This window comes from Lissotriton helveticus, chromosome 4_1 (genome assembly GCF_964261635.1).
Source record: "Lissotriton helveticus chromosome 4_1, aLisHel1.1, whole genome shotgun sequence".
In the NCBI taxonomy this organism is placed as follows: Eukaryota; Metazoa; Chordata; class Amphibia; order Caudata; family Salamandridae; genus Lissotriton; species Lissotriton helveticus.
In genome coordinates this window covers 487,672,395-487,694,537 of record NC_136063.1, presented here as the reverse complement: position 1 = coordinate 487,694,537, position 22,143 = coordinate 487,672,395, and the positions used below count along the sequence as shown (strand labels likewise).

Below are 22,143 nucleotides of genomic sequence, written 5' to 3'. Positions count from 1 at the left end.
GCGGACTTTACCCGAAGGTGTCAGAGCGCTTCACAATAGGAACAGAACTGATACATGAGAACATTACAAGTGAACAAATTACAAAAGCAAACGTTACATTACATGAGGCAATAGTGACAATTGTGAGCAAACAAAATACAAGAGGTAGCAAACGGTGCATTACAGGAGGAAAAAGTGACGCGTGCAGGTTACAAAAGCGTACAAAGTACAAGTAAAGGTATAATACTGCAATAAATGGAGGACACTCAAACACAAGAACAAACGTTACGTAGGCAATGGTGTCACTTGTGCAAGTATCGAAAGGAAACAAGATGTAAGAGGTAGCAAACAGTGTGTTACAAGAGAAAAGTGACGTGGGCATGTTACAAAAGAGTACCAAACACAGGTAAAAGGGTAATACTGCAATAAATGGCAGACTCTAAAACCACAAGAACACACTGGGAAGGCACTTCCATAGTCATGGAGAATAGAAATTTTCTATACTCAAAGGTCTTCCTTCAGATAATAGAGAGGGCATGAATTAACTTTAGAAGTGTCTTTGGAGGAGGAGAACTTTGAGGTCAGTTTTAAAGGCCTGGGAGGAGGTGGTGGTCCGGAGCTGAGGCGGAATTGAATTCCAGATTCTCACTGCGTTGCCTGAAAAGGATTGGGCCATCGATCTTTCCATCTTGAAAGTGGGAGGTTCAAGCAGTAGATTTTGCGCATTTCGTGATGGTCTAGAGCCTCCAAAGTTTCAGTTTATTCGCCAGGTAGCGAGGAGAGGAGGAGTGCAAGGCTTTGTGGGTAATGCAGGCAGTCTTGTAGATAGATCTTGCCTCGATGGGAAGCCATTGGAGGGTGGATAACATGGGTGTGATGTGGTCACTTCTTTTGGCCTCATAAATGAAACGAGCTGCTGAATGGAGAACAGACTTAAGGGGGGACAGGTGGGATTTGGGGAGGCCAGTAAGAAGAGAATTGCAGTAGTCCAGTCTGGAGAGGACCAGCGATTGGACCAGGGTTTTAAGGTCATGCTCCGGGAAGAAGCAACGAATCCCCCAAAGAAGGCGCAGTTGGTATCGAGCAGACTTTGCAATTGAATTAATGTGGGAGAGTAGATTGAGTTTTGTGTCGAGTATGACACCAAGAGATTTTGCGCTGTCGACAATGATGGGTTTATTGTTCAGTAGATTCATCTGGTCCACCCATGATTGAACCGGGGGAGAAGAAAGTGAGGAGGAGAGGAGGAGGAATTCAGTTTTGGAGGGATTCAGAATCAGTTGATGTGTTGACATCCAAATTTTTAATGGAGTCCAGAGTCGAGCTTAGGACGGAGAGATTGTGATTGGAGGCAACCTTGAGGTAGATTTGAGTGTCGTCTGCGTAGAGATGATAGCGGACCCCGGATTTACTTAGGAGATTTCCCAGTGGTTCCAAATAGAGATTGAACAATGTAGGTGCAAGTATAGAGCCTTGAGGAACACCTTGACCCATCGCCAAAGGAGATGAAAGACTGTCCGTTATTTTGATAATTTGGGATCCATCAGAAAGGAAGAAAGCAAACCATTTAAGAACAGTGCCCTCCATGCCCATTGTCTGTTGAAGAGTGTTGAGGAGGGTGTTGTGATTGACAGTGTCAAAGGCTGCAGAAAGGTCAAGGAGAATTAGAAGACAAGACACCCCCGAATCGGGTATCCGCAGCACGTCATCAATCACTTGCAGCAGGGCTGTTTCAGTGCTGCAGTTTTGGATGAAGCCGGACTGAAAATTGTCAAGAAGATCATTGTCCTTGATATGACGAGAAAGTGGTTTCGCAACACATCTTTCTGTGATCTTCGCAAGAAAGGGTAGGTTACTGATGGGGCGGAAGTTGTTGAGGTCATTCGCATCAGCAGTGGTTTTTTTAAGCAGAGGGGTGACCTGCCCAGTTTTGAAGGGAACAGGAAGGGAGCCTTGACAGAGGGAGAGGTTGACCAGAGTGGTCCAATAGGGAAGAGAATGGGTATAGAAGTCAATGGCAATGGCACTAGGGATGGGGTCAAGAGAATGGTTGGAGGGCTTCGTTTCGAAGATGCACTTGAGGAGGACATCTTCAGAGATTGGGTCGAAGTTCTGCCAAATGGCTAGTGATTTGCGCTCCTCTGGAGGGGTAGGATGAGCGACCTGAGCCCATGTCTTATTCCACCGCTTGCATGTCAGAACTGAGATGGAGCTTATATTATATCAAAATTTTAGGTCCGCAGGCACTTGCAAAACTTGTGTTCAGTAAAGGGCTTGGAGCCCTGCCATGACTTACATTTCAAGGCTTGATTGTCAATTATTTTAACTGCCTCCTAATTGGCCATCATATTCCTCATGTTATTTCCTTTGTTCCGTTCCTATTTCTTTTACAGTAACAAGCATCTGCCCCTGACTTGGTATTCCCATGTTGCTTGCTAGGCCTCCACACCCTCCTAATCAGTAGCTGCTCTTGCTTCCCCTGCACTTGGACACCAGCAAGCGGAAGAAGCTGCAATGTTTTGAAGTCAGAATGTAAGCTACAGCAAAATGGAACATACCAGTATATAAAGCCCTAATCTGAAAAGCTTTTAAAGTGAGAGTGATTTTGAAAAGTAGAGCCCACTACAAATGCACTCTGCGCTGTCTACTGGCAAAATTTTAACACATTCCTGGTGTGGTTAAAAGACTATGAACAAGCATTGGCATAGCCAATAGGTCTCGGCTTTGGGACCTTCTAAGCATTTAGACTATAATACAGCAATACATACAGCCTAACTTCCCTTCTCCCATCTGTGTCTTTTACCTTCCGGTAACTACATATCAAATAACCCACAGCTTAAATGAAAATTCATAGTGAATCAGTGGGAAATGCACTATTGTACGTTATGAAACCTCTATTAGTTAAGGCACCGCACCAAATCCTGGTTGGTGTAGTGGAGAATAGTGACGTGTATATTTAGTGCTACAAGGTTCCAGTCTGTGACAGAAAGCACTGTAAACATGTAGGCCATTATTTTAAATTTGCATTACACACAGTATAGATATAATATGTGCAAAAATGCTAAAAGATAAAAATTACAATTACAAAAATGCTTCCAAAATATAGGTATTTTGCAGGCTGTATGTAGTGCAGTGGTTTATTTATTTATTTTGTGAACACTTTTTTTTGACATGTGTGTCACCAGACAGCTTCAAGGTATTCCATCAATAAAAGCCAATGCCAGGTTCCCAGCTCCCATCACATATGCAGATTGACCAGTTGTGCCCATTTACTTTTCTTTCCCCCCCAGTGACGGCAGCTCCCACTTCCTCATGGCACTGTTTCTCCTCCCTCTTCATCGTGCTACTGCTCCTCCCACTTCATGGCACTGCTTCTCCTCTACCTTCCATGTGCTACTGCTTCTCTTCTTCATCGCATTGTACTCCCCGCCCCCACTTCATTCTACCCCACTCCGCCCCACTTCAATCTGTCCCAATCTACCCTACTCAAATCTATCCCCTTCTACCCACACCTACCCACACCAATCTACCCCAATCTAACCCATTGTATTTTACCCAAATCTACCTCACGCCAATCTATCCTACCACAATCTACGCATCTCCAATCCAACCCACTCCAGTTTATCCCAATGTACCCCATCCCATTCTACCCCACTCTACCCCAATCCAGTCTACACCAATCTACTCTATTCCAATTTACCTAAATATACACTACTCCAATTCACCCCATTCTACTCCTCCCAAACCACCCCAATCTTCACCTCTCCAATCTACCCCACTCCAATCTACCCCATTCCATTCTATTCCACTCTCTCCTACTCCATTTTACTCGAAAAGACCCCACTCCAATCCACATCCACCCCACCCAATCTCACCCACCTCAATGTATCCAACTCTACCCCACCCCAATCTACCCAACCTTAATTTACCCCACCTCAATCCACCCACTCCAATCTGTCCCACCCCAATCTACACACTCCAATATATCCCACCCAAATAACTCCAGTCTACCCCACCCCAATCTCCTTCAACCAAACCACACCCTACCTCCAGTCTACCCAACACCAATTAGCCCCAATCTACCCTACTCCAATATACCCCACTCCAAATTTCCCTACCCCAATCCAATCTGCCCCACTCCAATCTACCCCACTACAACTACTCCAGTCTACCACAATCAACCCTACTCCAGTTTACCCCAATCTACCCCACTCCATTGTACCCTACTGCAATCTACTCCAGTCCAGTCTACTTCAACCTACACCATTTCAATCAACCCCATCCAACCCCGCTCCAGTCGACTCCAATCTACCCCACCCAACCTACCCCAATCCACCCCGCCCTACCTACCCCAATGCACCCCACCCAACCTAACCCAATCTACCTTACCCCAGTCTACCTTACCCGAGTCTACTTCAATCTATCACACTCCAATTTACCCAAATCTACCCCACTCTAGACTTTCCCAATCCAACCTGCCCGACTTCAGTGTACCCCACTACAATGTACCTCACTCCAGTATACCCCACTACAATCTAGCCCACCCCAGTCTATCCCTCTACGATCCTCCCAATTCATCCCACTCGAGTTTACCCCAATCTGCCCCACTCCAATTTACCCGTCTGCCCCATTCCAATCTCCCTAATCCACCACACACTGATCTACTCCAATCCAACTACTCCAGTCTACCCAAACTACCCCACTCCATTCTACTCCATTCCAATCTACCTTAACAACCCCACTCCACCCCAAACCATCCCAATCTTCTCCACGTCAAACCACCCCAGCCAACCTACCCCAATCTACCCTGTCCCAATCTACTGCACCCAATCTACTCCACTCTAATCTATCTCACTCTAATTTACCCTAACCTACCCCACTTCAGTCTGCCATACTCCAAACTATCACCCTCTAACGTACCGCAAACTAACGATCTCTCCAATTTACCCCAACCTACCCACTCAGTCTACCCCACTCACATCTACTGCTATTTAACCCAAACTACACCAATCTACCACTCTCCAATCTACGTCAACCTACTACACTCTGATCTACTCCAATCTAGCCCACCACAATGTCCCTTGCCCCAATCGATCTCCTCCTGCCCCAAACTACCCCACCCAGTCTACCCCAATATGCCCCAATCTACACCACCACAATCTACTACACCCTAATATACTCTACCCCACCCAAACTATCCCACTCCACCACAATGTACCCCACCCCAGTCTACCCCACCCCACTCTACCCCACCCCACCCCACTCCACCCCACCCCACCCCACTCTCTTTTAGCCATGCTGAACAGCAGTCACACTGGTGTACACCATGGCTAAAACACACTGCCAAAGCTAATATCTCTTGCATAGGTCAGGCCACTTTTAGCCATGCTGAACAGCAGTCACACTGGTGTACACCATTACTAAAGCTCACTGACAAAGCCAATAAGTCTCACATTGGTCCGGCTTATTGGTTTTATTAATGCTTCTTCAAACAAGCATTGGTAATGCATCGGTTTCTCCTGTGTAAAGAATAGAGAGCTGTTTTCATCAATCATCGTCTGGTAGAAGGAAAGAGCTCCCTGACAGATAACAAGGAAGTGGAGAGGATGTGGCGCAGCAGCCAGAGGTTCCGACTTGAGAGCTGGGGAATCTCGGTTTGAGCCTCGGCGGCGCCGCGCAACATTCTGTGGTTCTGTGAAAATCACTTAATCTCTCTGGGTCAAATAATGTTATATAAATATGCTGCAAGAGTAAAAGACAAAACGCTATGAAAATATAGTTACACCAATGCAGATGATAACCGTTTTTCGGCGGCAAGTGATAAGAGAAGCAGGCAAGGTACAAGCATTGGTAAATGCATCAAAATATGCGACAGTCAATAGAAATGGGGGAAAGCTAAGTGTCACGCACAGGAGCCAATGGGAAGCTAGGAAAGAGAGTAAGTCCCTTATATTAAAAACAATAGACTTATCAAGCACAGTGCTGTGCTGACTAAAACTAAAAAGGGATTCCAACATGCAGGAGCATGTAGATGTAAAAAGGGAATACAACCCACAGAAGCATGTGGATGCATATTGTTCACTGAAACAGTAACGTTTTTATGATGGAGAGAGACGACAGTGGAAACTATAAAAATAATTAAGTAGTGTTGCATATGAGTCACCAAGAACCAGTGAATAGTGGATCTGCAAAGGGGAAAGGGAACCGGTGTAACCAGAACGGTTCAATAGCTTTGAGCAAATATTGAGATGGCGTGCCTGAGCCTTTGCTTCGCACGCCCTCCCACAAGGTTTGAGGAGTGAGAGGCTGGCACAGGGCCAGCCACGGCTCGCTTCATCATTCTGCAAGACGGAATCCCGTTTTAGGCAATAGGATTGTGACACTGAGCACTGTAAGAACTGAATATAGTACACACAGCATGTGTTGGTGAAAGGCTGCAGATGCAAAGGTAGCAAGGGCTGGATTGTGAGAATCTGTGTGAAATGGGTTGCAAAATTACCACCGACAATGCCACTGGGTTGCCTAATTGAAGAGTCCTGGATCTGGTGTCTTGCATTCAGCGCTTCCGTTAACATTGTTGGAGAGGAAGCCAAATGACCAATAACGTCCCATTCCTAAAATGTGTAAGGCGTTTTAATTTCTGGATAATGTAGAGGTCTCGATTTCTAAATTTTTGGGGTTAAATGATTCATGTGACAAATATAAAGGCCATTGAATTCCTCCAAATTTAGGTTTTCAGTTCTGAAAGCAAACCGAAAGCAGTGCAGCCAACAGTGTTTGTGGGAGTGACAACCTGGGCCCTGGAACTAGGAGTGGCTTTGGATGCGGTTGTGTGGGGCTCTGTGAATGCCATTCGAAGAACTCTCCTTATGCTACTGACTTGGAGCACGCTGTGACATTTATGGGAGTCTTTCGGTCTTTGGCTCGTTTTCTTTAAGTTGGTTATGCCTTTTTCTGCACATAAACACCCGAAGCGAGCTTAACTAAAGCCCCCAGCGCATTGAAGAAGAAGATATAACAGAATGGTATAAAATTATTGTAAAACATTTAATCATCATTTCATTCATGTAAGACAATATATGATCCCCAAAATGCGTCCTGATAGTTGGTCTTTGAACCATGCTATTTTCACAGCCATTGCCCCCTGGTACTACACAACCCATTCAGAATGTTGGCCACCAGCCCCCCTACGCCCATAGGCCTTCCTCTTGCAGCAGGGTCTCACTCGCATAGGCATGACCTCTTCTTCCTCCTTAATCGCTCCATGTGCTCGGCATGCACCAGGCACTCTTCAGAGCAAACCCACAATTCCATGCAATGTTTTGAAGCTTTTAAGTGTTAAGAGTTTGGGTGAGAAAACCTTGGCCTTAGATGCCCCCCTTAGATGCTCCTCATCAGTAAGTTAATGCCATGTTCAGCAGTCGCCCATGTGGGCATATTAGGTGTGTAGAATGATATAAAGAATTGGGTACTGCTTTCCCAATTACAAGAACTACTCTACCCCTCCTGAACTGCAATTCTACAGAATCTTTTCTTTGGCCGAGAGGTGCTTTCCTGGTTTGATGAGCAAAATTGTCTCTGAAGAAATTGGATGTCTCCAGTCTGTTTGTCCTTCGACTCTGGTTTTCTTTCTAGTGTCCTAAATTAAAGAAGCCAGTATGGCAAGGGAGACCTCCGTCCCCTTCTTTGAGCCCACTAGGAAAACAAGGCAATTTAATACAACCTTTTCTTGAGCCCAGCCAAAAACCCATTTCTGTTTAGAACTACCGTATTAAAGTGCAGTATGTCACGGAGGAGGATACATATAGTTGATACTAGCTGCTAAAAAATCCAAGTAATATCAGTCTTAGGCTGGCCACTAAATTCTATTTGACAAACTGGATTATGCACTTCTACCCAGAGGCATAGACAGACGTGACAGAAGGAACTAGGACAGATGATCCGTGTTCACTAGGCAGTCTCCTCTTCCGAAGGATCAGGTGGGTATCTAAGGTGTTGTGGGATTGTTGCCACAAGCATTCAAATGTTTGCACTTTATTTTCTATCCTCGAGACTGCCTTCTATGGTACATAAAATATTCAAATCAAGTTTAAGCCACTTTCAATTTCTTAATGTTTGTGTGTTACCACTCAGTCAGTGTTTTACGCACGTCTGGTAAACCGCTGTACTGTAATCTGGTGTTCCGACTTCAATGACGTTTGTTGATGTTCTTTGTTGACTGCAGGGTAGGAGATGGCGGCTCAGCAGTGTGTAACAAAGGTGGAGCTCAGTGTCTCTTGTAACAACCTCTTGGACCGCGATGTGGGCTCAAAATCAGACCCGCTGTGTGTGCTGCTCATGAATTCAACTGGACAGCATTGGTTTGAGGTACTGTATCGCATCCATCTTATTTGTACCCCTGGCATGCTTTTGACAGTAACAAAGTGTAAAACTCTGTAACACATATCAGCACCCTAGTGTAAATATTTGTGATTTCATGATCTCTTGTAGAGTTTGCAATGCTTGATAGTATCATTTAATTTTTATTATTTTGTTGGCGAAATACATATGAGCCAGTTTACTCCCGTTCCCTTGCCATGGATAGCTGTATACTAACCCTTCATACAAGTCCCTCACCTATGTCTCCAGGCCATATATAGTGTTTGTCATGGCTGCTGCATCCTACACATGCTGTGGGTTGTTCTGCTGTAGCCCTGAAGGAGTCCAATAGAAATTGACAACGCTCGATGTAATGTCAAGTGGGCATACTCAATCAGCCACTCCTTTTCCCCACCACTACACGATTTAGACTGCGACGCAAAAGAGGTTTGGAGGACCCTTTTGGTCTCTCATACAAAATGCTTCCCCCATCACATACTCCACGTTGCAGTAAAGCGCCTCTCCAACCCAGCCCTCCCTCACTGTGTAGTATGACTATGCAGCCAATTCTCAAATGATCTTCAGAGCCTGAAGCAGGGATGAAGTGCTCTACAAATGAAATTGCACTTTGAATATTTTGAGAAAGCCACAAGCCAGCTGTATTTAACAACCATGAAAATTGAAACCCTTTGCATTTGATGTTTTTATCCAGACGTAAGCCAAATCCTCTTGCAGCGTACATACTTTGTGGGTGGGCTAAGGGCCAGCCCTCTTCCACCATTGGCTTCTTTTGGTCAGCTCCCTCAAGCCATTGCTTGCCTGGGTTTTCTATCACGTTTTGTTTTGTCAGATCATGACATTCCGTGGATATTTACATTTGCACTTTGGTAATTCATCATTTTATGCTGTTGATGATTTTCCTCAAGCCCCCATCACTTTGCTACTTCCACGTGTCCTCCCAGTTTGCTGCTAATAAACCCTCCAGAGCGATCCTGCCCTAAAGCACCTCTAAGATCCTGAGCTGACCATATAACTACTGTCTTCCCTTAATACAGAAAGCAGCAACTTAAACTGTACTGCGAACAGGAAGTGGATGGTGGCAATTCCTTCTGCTCACCCCTAAATATCCATATGTTGGTTTGCACAGATTACAAGGCCGAGCACTTTGGGCATTACTACAAAGAGGATATTCCCCCCCCCCCCCAGGCAGGGCACAGCACAGCTCCGCTTCAGTTGCATTGCAGACATGTCTCCCTCTTTCCTTGCCCACTGATCTGTCCTTCTCCAATGGAGGACATGCAGTAGCGGTAGACCATGGAGGAGTCTACAGGGTCAGGAGATGCTACACTCTTCAGAGGAGCACAGTTAGAGGTCAGAACCACTTTCAGAGGGCTACAGGGCCCGCAGGTCTTACTGGGCCCATCCATGGTGGCTGAGGCCTTTTACTCCTGATGCCCTGGGGCCCAACCTACTATGGATCTCGCTCAACTGGGCCAAGCACCCCTTCTGCACTTGACTCTCACTGGTAGCTGTGGTAGAGCAATCCAGGCTCCCTCGGATGGGATGTAGATCCAGGTTTGTGAACACGACTCATAACTTAAAGTGCAAACAATACGAACAATAAATCAATGTCCAGCCAAATACTTGCTTTTACATGAAAAGCAGTATTTTATTTCTAACTCTACACGTGCAACGAAGTACGACATTCAGAAGCAACAACCCAATCTCCCTTGCAGTTGGGGGCTCTAGTAATTGTCAGGCGAATGTGTGTCCCGCCCTCCTTCATGTCACGTGTTCATGGTTATTCCCCATTCACTGGTGGAAGTAATCGGGAATGAAAACTATTAGGCTGTACTCAAGAGTTCTCAATTTGACTCTTTAGGAATTTAATCAAAAGTATCTATGGTGCCGCAGCACCATTAGCAGCAAGTTCTCTGGGCCCAACTGACCCAGTTCGCATCTTACCCACTCTCGCATCATGCAAGAGTTCAGCGATGCCGTGGGTGCCTTCTAGGCGAACCCACACGTCCTGCTAATTTAAGAGAATTCTGACTGCTTGCGGCAAATGCGGCAGCACCCAGCGGTGCAGGCTCTCTCTCCTAAGTGGCGCAGCGGGAGGTCTTTCAAATGTCAGAGCAGCTCCCTCCTCGCGAAGACCCGCTAATTTGACTCTGCTCAGCGGGGGGAAAGGAATCCTTTCTTCAGCTTCTGGCTGGAGCCAGTGAGGGTGCGATGTCTTCCAAGGTGTCCCCGGCAGTCCTCAGTTTTGAGTCAGGGGCCGTTCCCTTGCAGTATCGGTCCAACCCGTGGCCCATATCCTCAGTCTCTCCTTCGAGCAGCAGCTAAAATCCTCAGGCAACGTAATTACTGGCAGCCCCTCCTGGCATAAGAGTTTGGTTATACAAACCATTTGTGCAGGCTCTCCCAGCACAAATAGTCACTAGTATTGGCACTCCTTTTAGTAGGAACTTTACCGGTGGCCCCCTCTGACATACAGGGTCCTCGCAGTGCAGCGGAACGGTGTAGCAGACCTGCACACCATTCAACACATGGCGCAGTCTACGGTGGCCCTCTCGTGGCATACGGGGCTCGCCTAAAATAATCCTGCACATGGGAGACAGCCCGATCGGTGCACAGCCAAATCCTCTGACCTTGCACAGGGAGTCCTCATGGTAGGGCTCCCCGCTGGACCTTGCTTCCTTCAACACTCCACTTTGCCTCACAAGGTAGACTGATCTTGGCAGGTGCTGGCGCTCCAGGGCAGGAGGTCTTGATTTCCCTGGGTGATGTTTCCTCAATCGGGAGTCTAGCTGGTCACATGTAGAAGTTTTGTAGAACTTTCCATTCGCAAACAGCCCATCTGACTCCTTGACAAATGACACATATTTGGGGACTCAACCTCCCCTTCTTATAGTCCTTTTCCAGACCCCAACTGTGATTTAGGATCTGGTTCTTTGAAGTTTTACGTTGGTGTTCTGCATCTTTTTAAGTCGGCATTTCTCCTTTTCTTCTTTCTTCGTGAGATGTCGGTCACAGCAGGCACAACTCCCAATCTGATTCTCCACAACACAATTCATGGGAGTGACCAGAGTTCACACCTGGATGTCAGCCATAGTGATATATGCATCAAAAGGTTAATCCCACACCCCCAACCGTACTCTTTATGACCCTTTATCAGCCCCATCGCCCTTCCTGAGATGTGTCCAGGTCCCTTCCTTGTGATCTATCACTGAACCAAAGAACAGTCTTTTGAAGTGTAAATTGTGTCTCTTCCTTTTACCTCCAGTGTGTTCCTACCCACCTTACTGGAATACAGCAATACACAAATCTGGCTTGGGGGAGGGGGGGGGGGAGTCCTCTAGTACCCATGTCTTCACCAGACAGGCCTGGGCTTCCCAGAATGGTACCTAGGGTTCTCCATTGTAAATGGATGGCTGCAGCATAAGTCCCACAATTGAAGAACAGTGCAGCTCGATGCAGATGAAGCATGGAAGCCCCTATGGCAAAACTGAGCTGTCACTAGCCATGCCATATGTGCGAGTGAGGAAGTTGCATGCTGACCACAACCGCAACAGCACACTTGATGCGTTTGCAACAGTGGTGACTGGTGTGGTGATCTTTCAAACTGGTAGGCATAATACTTGGCCAGGAGTTCACCCTATTTTTTCAAATTTTTCTTTGGATGTTCCCCCTGTGTTAAGAATTAACTCCAGTGTGTGACAATGCCAGCATTTTGTCATGGGGACTTCCGTATGCCTACAAATTACATAAATATGCAAAAACTAGAATTGGGCCATATACTTAACTCTCCATATACCAGCATTTGTACATGGCTTACTTCACCCAACCCAACCTCTAAGCCCCAATATGTCATGGTTGTGCCCCCTGAGGCCAAGATATACCTCCAGTATGCCAGCACTAAATATTTTGCCATAGGTGTCCCCATATGCTCAGTACTACTTCTAGTATTTTAGATTCTGTATTTTGCAGTGGGTGCCCTCCCTTATGCCCAGATTTGTCTCCAGTGCCGAGCGCCAGCATTTTGCCACAGCTGCCCACAATCATGGAATTACTTCTAGTATGTCAGAGCCACCATTTTTACTGTGATGACCTCCCTTATGCCAAGAATTACCTCTATTATGATAGCAGCAGCATGGAACCTTGCTAGTCCCCATAACTCCAAAATTATATCCCGTATGCTATGGCCAAACTCAGACTCACAAGCATAAAAAGTAAAACTCATAAAAACACACCTACTCACACACACACACTCACTCATACTCACTTCCTCTCTCTCATTCACATTTACTCTTTCCCCCTCACTCACTCATTAACTCACTCTCTTTTACTCATTCTCAATCCAAATCACTTTTGCTCACACCCAAAATACTCACACTCACTGTATCCAGTCTCACAAACTCACTTATTATTATTATATTTAAGTTTATAAAGCGCTCAGCTACCCGTAGGTTTCCCGGTGCTAAAAACCAAATGAGAGAGGAGAGTCAGGAGGAAGGCTGTTACATGTTGAATAACCAAGTTTTTACTTGTCTGCGAAACCTGAGGTAGCAGGGTTCAGTTCGTAACTGGAGAGGAAGGGAGTTCCAGAGTGAGGGGGCCAGCCAGGCGAAAGAGCGGCCACCCATTCTGGATTTTTTGATTCTGGGAACCGAGAATAAGTGCTGATTGGATGATCGCAGAGTGCGGAGGGGACAGTAGTGCTGTACCAAGGAGTTAAGATAGGGTGGTGCCAGGCCAGTATTTATTCTGTGCATAATGCAGAGGGCCTTAAATTTAGTGCGGCTTTCAATGCGAAGCCAGTGCAGAGTGCACATGCTCACCCTTTCACACTCACTTTAATCAATAGGATTCACCACTGATGGGTACATCCCTGGCTCATTTCCACTTCTCACAAACTCCTCTCATTCACTCATAACTCCCTCACACTTCTTCACTTACTCCCTTGCACTCACTTTCACTTTTTCATACTCACTCACTTTCACATACTCGCACTCTCTCTCACTGATATTCACTTTCACTCTCATTGACACTCTGTCACTCACTCCCAGTCACTCATTAGCACATTTATGTATTCTAACAGGTTTTTTTTTGTACTTATCTTGCGTACTTTACCAGTTACTCAGAGTCTTCATGGCCGCAGCAAACAGGAATCCAGTGCTGGACATCGGAAACGGTGTACGGAATAAGGGGTTTTACCCAACAATAGTCACTGGGACCTGGGTTATCTAAGTACTAAGAGGAGAGGGTGCAAGTTTAATCGGTATACCGCCTGATTCAATCGGCACCCGACATCGTTGGTCCGCGAGTTTTTCAAAGCAATTATTCCCCCTCGAGGAACGCGTCTTGAACGCAATGACTGGACACAGCTACGAGTTCCCCTTCGAGGAACGCGTCTTGAACGTTTTACTGGACACAGCTATGAGCTTCTTGTAACCAAATCGTATCCATTTAAGATACAGGTTGCCTGCCCCAATGCACGTCCTGATGAAGACCCCATGGCAAGGATAATAGAAATACCTGCGCTTTTCAGAGGGTCGAAACGTCGACAACTACCTGTTCTTTTGATGTCAACTCCATGTCCTAACTGTCCATTGGTTGAGCGTTGTGGAGTATGACCCATGTAAATAGACAGTCCGAACTTTATTGTCCATTTTCTTGTACATAATATGTAACTCCTTTTTACCGTTTACCTCCAATTGATTGATTATTCTGTCACTCAATTCCTTCCCTACCACATTGTCCTCACTTGAAATCACTCACCCCCTTCCCTTCCCCTACCGGGGCACTTTTCAACCAATTGTTATTGTTCTAAAAGTGATATGCATTACTTTCTCCCATTGTGAATAAAACAATGTGGACGGATTCATTCTTTGTAAGATTTTTTTATATTTCAATTTTTTCATATTAATTGTCTGTTTAGGCTGGGACCCTCTCCTCTTAGGACATCGGAAACGGCAAGCTATATTCCCGATAATTAGCCAGACTGAGCAGCAGAGCCATGTGTGAGAGAGGACGACTCCCCTCAATCCCTCTTCCCAGCATCTTGATAGGACTGGAAGCGCAGCCCTTTAAGAAGCTGGGCCAGTGCTACGGGACCAGCCATTGCTGCTCTGTGTGGGCCGTCATTGGCCTGAGGATGCACTGGTTGGCGCCTTGACAATCCCATTTTACCACAGGTACTGTTTGTCATACCTAAAGAATGCGCAGTATCTCTGCTAAATAAAATGGATGGTGCCTATGTAGTTGTAGTGAAACTATGCCCCCTTACATGTGCAATCCAGACACCCACATACAGCACTCTGCAGGTGGTTCCTGCTCGCGCCCCCCCTTCTCCGGATCCTGGAGAAGAGGCAAAGAGGGCTGACCTGCACACCAGCAGTGTTCTTGGAAACAAGACGATTGCTTTCATGATCACTGCTCAGTTCAATAAGTAGCAGTTGGGGGTGGAGGCAAGGACCAGTCCGTAGAGCCTCACAGGAGGCAGGGCTATGCCCTGAAGCCTCTTTTAAAGAGCCGCCACTGGCTTGCAGCATTTGGAATGTGCAGGTAAAGGTAGCTTAGAAAAGACTACTTTTATTTTGGAAATGTAATCCAACGGGTACCTGGCCGCTTGCACTGTGGCCTTCGGGAATGACCGCATGCTCTGTGCTTGAAGTGCTGGGGTCTGCACGGTTGGTTTGGAAGGCGGTGACTGACATCTGTGAAAGTTCATACACATTAACATAGCATGTGCAGATCGCAACAGGCGTTCAGGTAAAGGCTGAATCTGTGCACATCATCATTCGACCACATTTATATTTCATTTCCCAAAGCTACTGTATTCTTGTAAAACATTGTGAGGGACACCTACCCCATCCCACAGAGACCAGGTCCATACTGCATTGTAAAATAAACAGTAGCTTAATTCATTTCACGTTTTACACTTTATTGATGAAACCTGCTTGGGGAAATTCACATATATGTCCTGAATTAGATGTGTTATTAACGTTCATTTGATTTGAACATATACCACGACGGTATTGGAGAATTGCGTACATTTGTTAATACTTTCATACCATTATATTTCCCTTCACAAAGGAGAGTTTGTGCAGGTGTGTAGGCCCACCTGTGTTGGAGCCACAAGTGAGCTTTGGAAGGCTTCCCATCACAGAGTGATGAAGTGAAAACAATATTACACTCTTTTCTGCTGCATTCAGGGTTTGTAGCTAACCTGATGTAACAATACTGCAATGAAAAATATTGAAACATAGTGCAAAACATTATGTATCAAGCCGCATTCAACCCATTGTAAGAAATACTGTTTTACATTTTAAAACGGATTATGCACATTAGTTTACAAAATGCTAATTTCCACTTTTTTTTAATGGAGAACTGCTGTTTGACATACATAGTGTTTGTAAAACGTCTCAGTTCATGCTATACGCTGGACTTAAGTTAGACCGATTGTGTTAACTTCTGTGCTATCAGCTGACTAATTTGGGTACAATCCGTGATAAGTAAAGGAATTTGTGGTGCATTTGCTTAGACATTGGCCAAATAAGGCACATTCTTATTTGACTTGTTTGAAGTAATTGTTCTAATTTTCACAATTCATTCAAAACCTCTTTTATGAATGAACAACATTGTTGGACTTGGTCCTTTTCGCAGGTTCACCCCTAAACTTTTTGCATTTCTCCCAGCCTTTTTCTCTGTGTAGTGTTAGTGGTTTTAGGCCGCTGGGCACTTTAGCCCTGTGGTCCAATGTAAAGTGCGTGCGCTCTGTTACATTTAGTGGTAGTGAGAGTGGTCTGCCCTCCCATGGGAATGCATGGGGGATTCCCTGCTCAGTGTGTCAGTGGTAATTCCTGTTATGAGAGTAGCTGTATTGTCAAGTCTGGTATGTATGAAATTGCGGGAATAAACTCTGCGCAATGGTGTGCGCAGATTTATTACGACTATGTGAGAAATGCCACTTTTAGAAGTTGGCATTTCTGTGTTCTATGTGTCCGCCTGCCTTATGTGAATTGCATGTTTGTTTTTGGAGGGACAGGGCAGGCTGAGCCAGACATGGGTTGAATAGAGAGATCTGCAGTTGGAATATGGGGAGGGATGACCCTTTGATCTGAGCAGGGCTGTGCCTGGCAAGGTGAATGATGGCTCCACCTCCCACTGTGCAGCTGATGGTAGACCCCCTCTTCCTCAAAGGCAGGATGCAGCCTTGTAAACAAAGTGCTCCACTACCACACCAAACTGGTTCTGGCTGGGTTCAGTGACTCATGACGTTTGAGAGCAAAGTCTTTTGGTGGTATAAGTAAAGGGGCTGTGACCCCATGAAATTGTTCAGTTCCATGGTGCTCTTCTAGGATGATGTGCTGTTCCTGAACCTGCCGGGGCATGTTGCTGCTGGGGCCCAGGAGCAACTGCCAAGAGGGCTTGCCTCCCTGGGTGCTGCATTGCCCCCTTGATTGCTGAGGACTTTTGCTTTTGGAGCTATGGCTCCCTGAGCCCTGTGAGCGCTATATTTTAATTCGTTCCTGGAGAAAGAACGTGTTACTTCTGGATGCCAAGACGAACCTCTGTCCGTGTAACTAGTGGGAAAGGACTTTGAAACTTTCATACATCTTGCTGAAGCAACTACCCATGGGCCTGAGTTGAGCTTGCCTCCTGCTGAAATCTCAGGGACATTAGACTTCACCCATCAGCTGTCCGGATTCCTATTTGAGGGTAGTTCTCCTCCCGGGTGAGGCCTCTGTTTAGAATTCCAGAGCCTCTGATTCTAATGCGGGGAACGTGGGCTGAAAGTCATCGTTATCGCTATTGTGGGCGGCGGCGGCCGAGGAGCTGTTGCCGATGAGAGCCCGCATTTTCTTGTGTTACCAACATCATTGTTATTGCTATTGCGGGCCGCTGCAGCTGAGGAGTGTGGCCGCTGAGTGTCCACATTTGCCGCCCTACGAGAATCATTGCTATCGCGTGCCGCTGCAGCTGAGGAGCTGTGCCGCTGAGTGCCCGCATTTGCCGTACTACGAAAATCATCGCTATCACTGTTGTGGGCTGTTGCAGCTGAGGAGCTGTGCCGCTGTGCCGCTGTGTGCCCGCCTTTAAGCCCCGTACTTTCACAGCTGTGCAGCACTTAGTGGCAGCTGCAACGTTTAGGTCTGCGCAATTGCGCACATGGATTCTGCTGCATTAGCAGGCGCCATGACACTTTGGACATAGGGCATTTTGATCCCCTTTGAGAAGGCCAGTTGGCCAGTGGGACTGTTAGGTTTGTAGGGCTCCAGGCCCTAATGTGATGGATGTGGTGCTAGGAAATGTGATTTACGCACCCTGTTTTATTTCTTTAAATGTGGTTTATGATTGAGTTTTTGCATACTGTATTTTTGTTTGAGTTATCCTCTACTGTGTTTTATGCTAGTGAGATTATTTCCTAAGGTCAGTTATGCTCAGGAGTTAATGGTCTAATATGTTTAGGCTTATGAGGTTGGCGCAGGATATATTTCACGCCTAATGTGATACTGTGCATAATGATTTATGTTACAGGATGATGCGGAGTCCAGTGTTTGCCAGTAATTACTGGTTGTGTTATATGCTTATTATATGTTCTCCATTTACTATCTTTACTAAGTGACAGTTCGGACAGTGGTCCAAGTGGCCCTGTCATGTGTATATAATCCCCTGTAAATATTGCCCAGTGCTAGTTGGCACAGTGTATATTGTGTGATTACTATTCTAATGTGTTTTATGATAATACAAAGGCTATTTTTGATATAACCTTGTGTGGAGTTCCTTTTGTGGTGTGCTGAGTATGTTGTTGCTGTGTGGGTTGCACAAAGGCTTTACACATGGCCTCCGGGATAAGCCTGACTGCTCGTGCCAAGCTGCCAAGTGGGTGAGCAGGATTTATCTTTGGCATGTAACTCCCTTGCCCTGACTAGAGTGGTGGTTTCTACCTGGCTTAGGCGCAAGCCCTAGCCAACCAGAAATCCAATTTCTAACAAAAAAGAATTAAATTATATATTAAATAATATAGCGCATGAAAGAATAACCGGTGGGCATTCTGGTACTGAAACTTTGGCGAGGTAAGTTGGATTTTGTTAGAATGACCACGTTGTAGCCTATTTCCTGCAGCAGAGATGATCAGTGTTCTCTCTGAGGTACAGAGGGAGGCTGTTCTAGACTTGGGTGGCAATGGATGTAAAAGAGCAACCAACAGGTCTGGGGCTGCTGACATTCAGAGCCCTGGTTAAAAATAAAGTCCGATTGTAGAGAGCGTTTGATCTGTACCAGGAAAACTGATCTGTGTGTTGCCAGCAGTGTAATAGATATTAAAGCCAAAAAGATGTTACCAAAGCTGCAAGAGGGGAGCCATAAACATTTAAACGAGTGGGACTTGGTGAGGAACCCTGGGGGACTCCGCAACTAAGGAGAACCACTAGAAAGGATGGGGGAGCAGGATACAGCCTGTGTTCTGCCAGTGAGGAAACTATGAATCCATTTCAATGCCACCTCACCAAGACCTGCACCTGCAAGGTTGCAAAAGAATCGCCTAGGGAACTGTGTCAAAAGCCACTGAAAGGTCCAATAAAATAATGGCTGCAGAGTCACCTTGATCTGAAATGTGTCTGTCATCCAAGATTGCCTTCTGTACAGACTGAATACTGTGGCTGGATGTGAACCTTGACGAAGAACTGTCAAAGATCTTGTTCTTTTCTCGATAGACTGAGAGCTGTACGTTAACTGCTAGATTTAAGGTTTTGGTGTGAGGGGGCAGCAGATAGATTGGCTGGTAGTTAGAAAAGACCAAAAGGTAGACCTAGGGTTTTTTTAGGAGGGGAGTGACCGCCACCCTTATCTAGGCAGAAGGAGCAGTACTTGAGGAAAGATACTGATTCCATCATGATGTGAGTATAGGAACAACTTAGTTTCTAATTGAAGAACAATAGGGTGGCAGGGATCTAAGGGGAATACCGATTTAACCAGAAGGGCAAGCTTGTATATTTGATGCTCCAAGATTGGGGCAAAATCGCTTAAATAGTGATAGCAATGGGAGTCCTCAGACTTGCCGAATAAGATCTCGGTATTGATAATAGGGTTTTGAAAATTTGGTGTGTATCAGGTTTGTTTTCTCTCTAAAGAAGGAGGCTAGATCATCGCACAGTTTCAGCGATGGCAAGGTATAGCTGTTCAAAGTTGCAGATTGAGTGAGCTGTTTAACTATGGCAAAAAGCCTTCTTGATGAGTGAGTTGACTGTTCAGTCGTATTAGCGTAATAGATGGATTTTGCACCTGTTCTAAGGTCCTGGCCGTTTACTAAAGCAGTACTAGCTACAATAGGTTAGCTACTGTGACTTTAGCCCACGGACAAGAAGAACGTCTTGTATTAAGTGTTGGTGTCACTTTAGAGGACCAACAAATATTAAGTGTCCCCTGAATGATCTAACCATTCTAACTGTATTTGGTAGTCAGTATTATGTTTGAATCAGAATAGGTTGGATCCAAGATAAAGCAGTGGGGAGGCATCAACAATATTTGGGCAGAGAAATCAGTTAGTCATGTTTGATTTAAGAATAAAATGTCTTGCTTATGGTCTCAGATCAACTTGTTTTTCGAGTTTCTTCTGGGTTAGGATGCGAATATTCAAGAGATGGTCAGAAAGAGTATGGGGTGGCGGTGTGGCATGGTTAGAGTAGGATTGATGAGATCTAAAGTTGTAGCGGCTCGGTAATAAGCTGAGTAATTGTTTGCTTGTAGATAAGCTGCAGGTATTAGAAGTATAGGATAGGGAGCAATCCAGATCCCATGCACTGCACAACATGTTAGCTGGATTAAGGTCAATAAGGGATTTTGAGGTATAGATTAGCCGATTGACTCGAGCTGAGAGCCTGGGGACCTGGTGCTAGGTGCGGTCCAGGTGCTATAGACTGCCATGGGAAAAGGAGTGGGGCCGGACAGGATCCGCTCATGTCAACAGTTGTAAAGAAGGCTGGGTGCAGAATTTAAAGCCAAACCAGAGTTAAGCCACTCCTATTTCATGGGGAAGACTTTTCTTTCTGAGAAGAGAAAAGGCGTGTTCCAAGATGCACCTGTTGTGTCAGAAGGGAGCAAGTCCTGTCCAATGGGCCTGTCAGAGGCTTACAAAGACATGAAGAGTGGTAAAATATATCAGCCAGCAGGTGTCCCGCCTAAGATTTGCACAGGTGTGCTAAAGTCTTGCTTCAGTAGCCCGCCATGCGCAATGAGGCATGTCCGGGCAGGACTTGCTTGCATGAGTAAGTGTAAAAAGGATTTATTTTAAAGCCAAATCGAAGCTTAACCACAACTATCTCTCAAGAAAAGCTTTCCTTCCTGAAGGCTATAGAGAAAAAAGAAAACTAAATCAAAACTAAATCAAGCATGTTTACCAAAAAGCATAAAATAAATAAAATGCGCTGTTCCACGGTTGCGCGTGTTGTCGCAGAGTCGACCAGGCTCCTCTGATGGCTTTCCAGAGGCTGAGAAGGAAATGAAATGGGAGTAAAATATATTAGGCAACTGGCATCCTGCCTAAGATCAAATGAAGGTTATGCTATAAGTGTACCAATGTTTTTGGTATTAGGGTTAAATATTGGTATCACATTTCTATAACTTCCTATCATGCGGAACATGCACCCTAGAATCCACACTGAGGCATGTGAGTGAGTGAGAGACGTCAACTGTCTTCTCTCAGAACTTGCATACATCAATAAAAAACATACAAAGGTAGACTTAGACTACCTTCTCAACTCCGTGCTGATCTGCCCGAGCAGTAACATAGCCCTGAAGCAGTCTCCAATACTGCCGCCAGAAAAACCCTCCAAAAGAAGTTTTTTTGCCTCACCAAATAACTCCCACAGTCTCCGACCCAGCAAACATACCAGAGCGTCCCTCTCCTGCTTCAGGGACAGCTCTGTGCTCATCAACAACAAATGTACCCCTGCATCCCAGTAGAAGTCCTATTCTAAAGAACGTATGTCCGGGTGAGCTAAATGTTATCAACTCCCCATTCACCTTAAAGCGCGCTTTATCAATCGCTGCAGGTTTCTTTGCACCCTGCCATTCTCTTCTAGGAATAAGTCCTCTCCACAGCAATGTTGTCCCAGGCAGGTCCTTTTTATGGCCAACAAGTCACTTTTTGATGGTCTTTAACACAGTTAATCCCTTCAATTGTACAAGAATGTTTTCTCTGAGGTGAGTTAGCAAAACGTCAGGACAAATACTCCCGCAGGCTAAACTGTTTAATCAATCAATCAATCAATCAATCAGAGTACTTGTAAAGCGCGCTACTTACCCGTGAGGGTCTCAAGGCACTGAGGGGAAGGGGTGCCGCTACTGCTCGAAGAGCAAGGTCTTGAGGAGTCTTCTGAAGGCGAGTAGGTCTTGGGTCTGCCGTAGGTGGGTAGGGAGGGTTTTCCAGGTCTTGGCGGTGAGTTAGGAGAAGGATCTGCTGCCAGAGGTTGTTCGTTGGATGCGGGGAACAGCGGCGAGGGCGAGGCTGGCGGAGCGGAGCTGGCGGGTGGGGGTGTATAAGCTGAGTCTGCTGTTCAGGTAGGCTGGTCCGGCGTTGGGGAGTGCTTTGTGTGCGTGGGTGAGGAGCTTGAAGGTGATCCTGTTGTCGACGGGGAGCCAGTGTAGGTCTCACAGGTGGGGGGTGATGTGGCTGCGGCGGGGGACGTTGACGATCAGTCGGGCGGAGGCGTTTTAGATGCGTTGTAGTTGTCATAGGTGTTTGGCTGGGATTTCTGCGTAGAGTGCGTTGCCGTAGTCCAGTCTGCTGCTGACGAGTGC

At 45.9% G+C, this 22,143-nt stretch overlaps 1 protein-coding gene across 1 annotated transcript in view; it reads left to right on the top strand.

Moving 5' to 3' along the window:
* CPNE3 (copine 3) overlaps positions 1-22,143 on the top strand; it is a 493,182-nt gene that overhangs the window by 178,080 nt on the left and 292,959 nt on the right. Inside the window, exon 2 of the mRNA XM_078687070.1 lies at positions 8,204-8,346. Within this exon, the coding sequence (XP_078543196.1) occupies positions 8,212-8,346 (135 nt within the window). The 5' untranslated portion in view covers positions 8,204-8,211. The remainder of the gene's footprint in view (positions 1-8,203; positions 8,347-22,143) is intronic.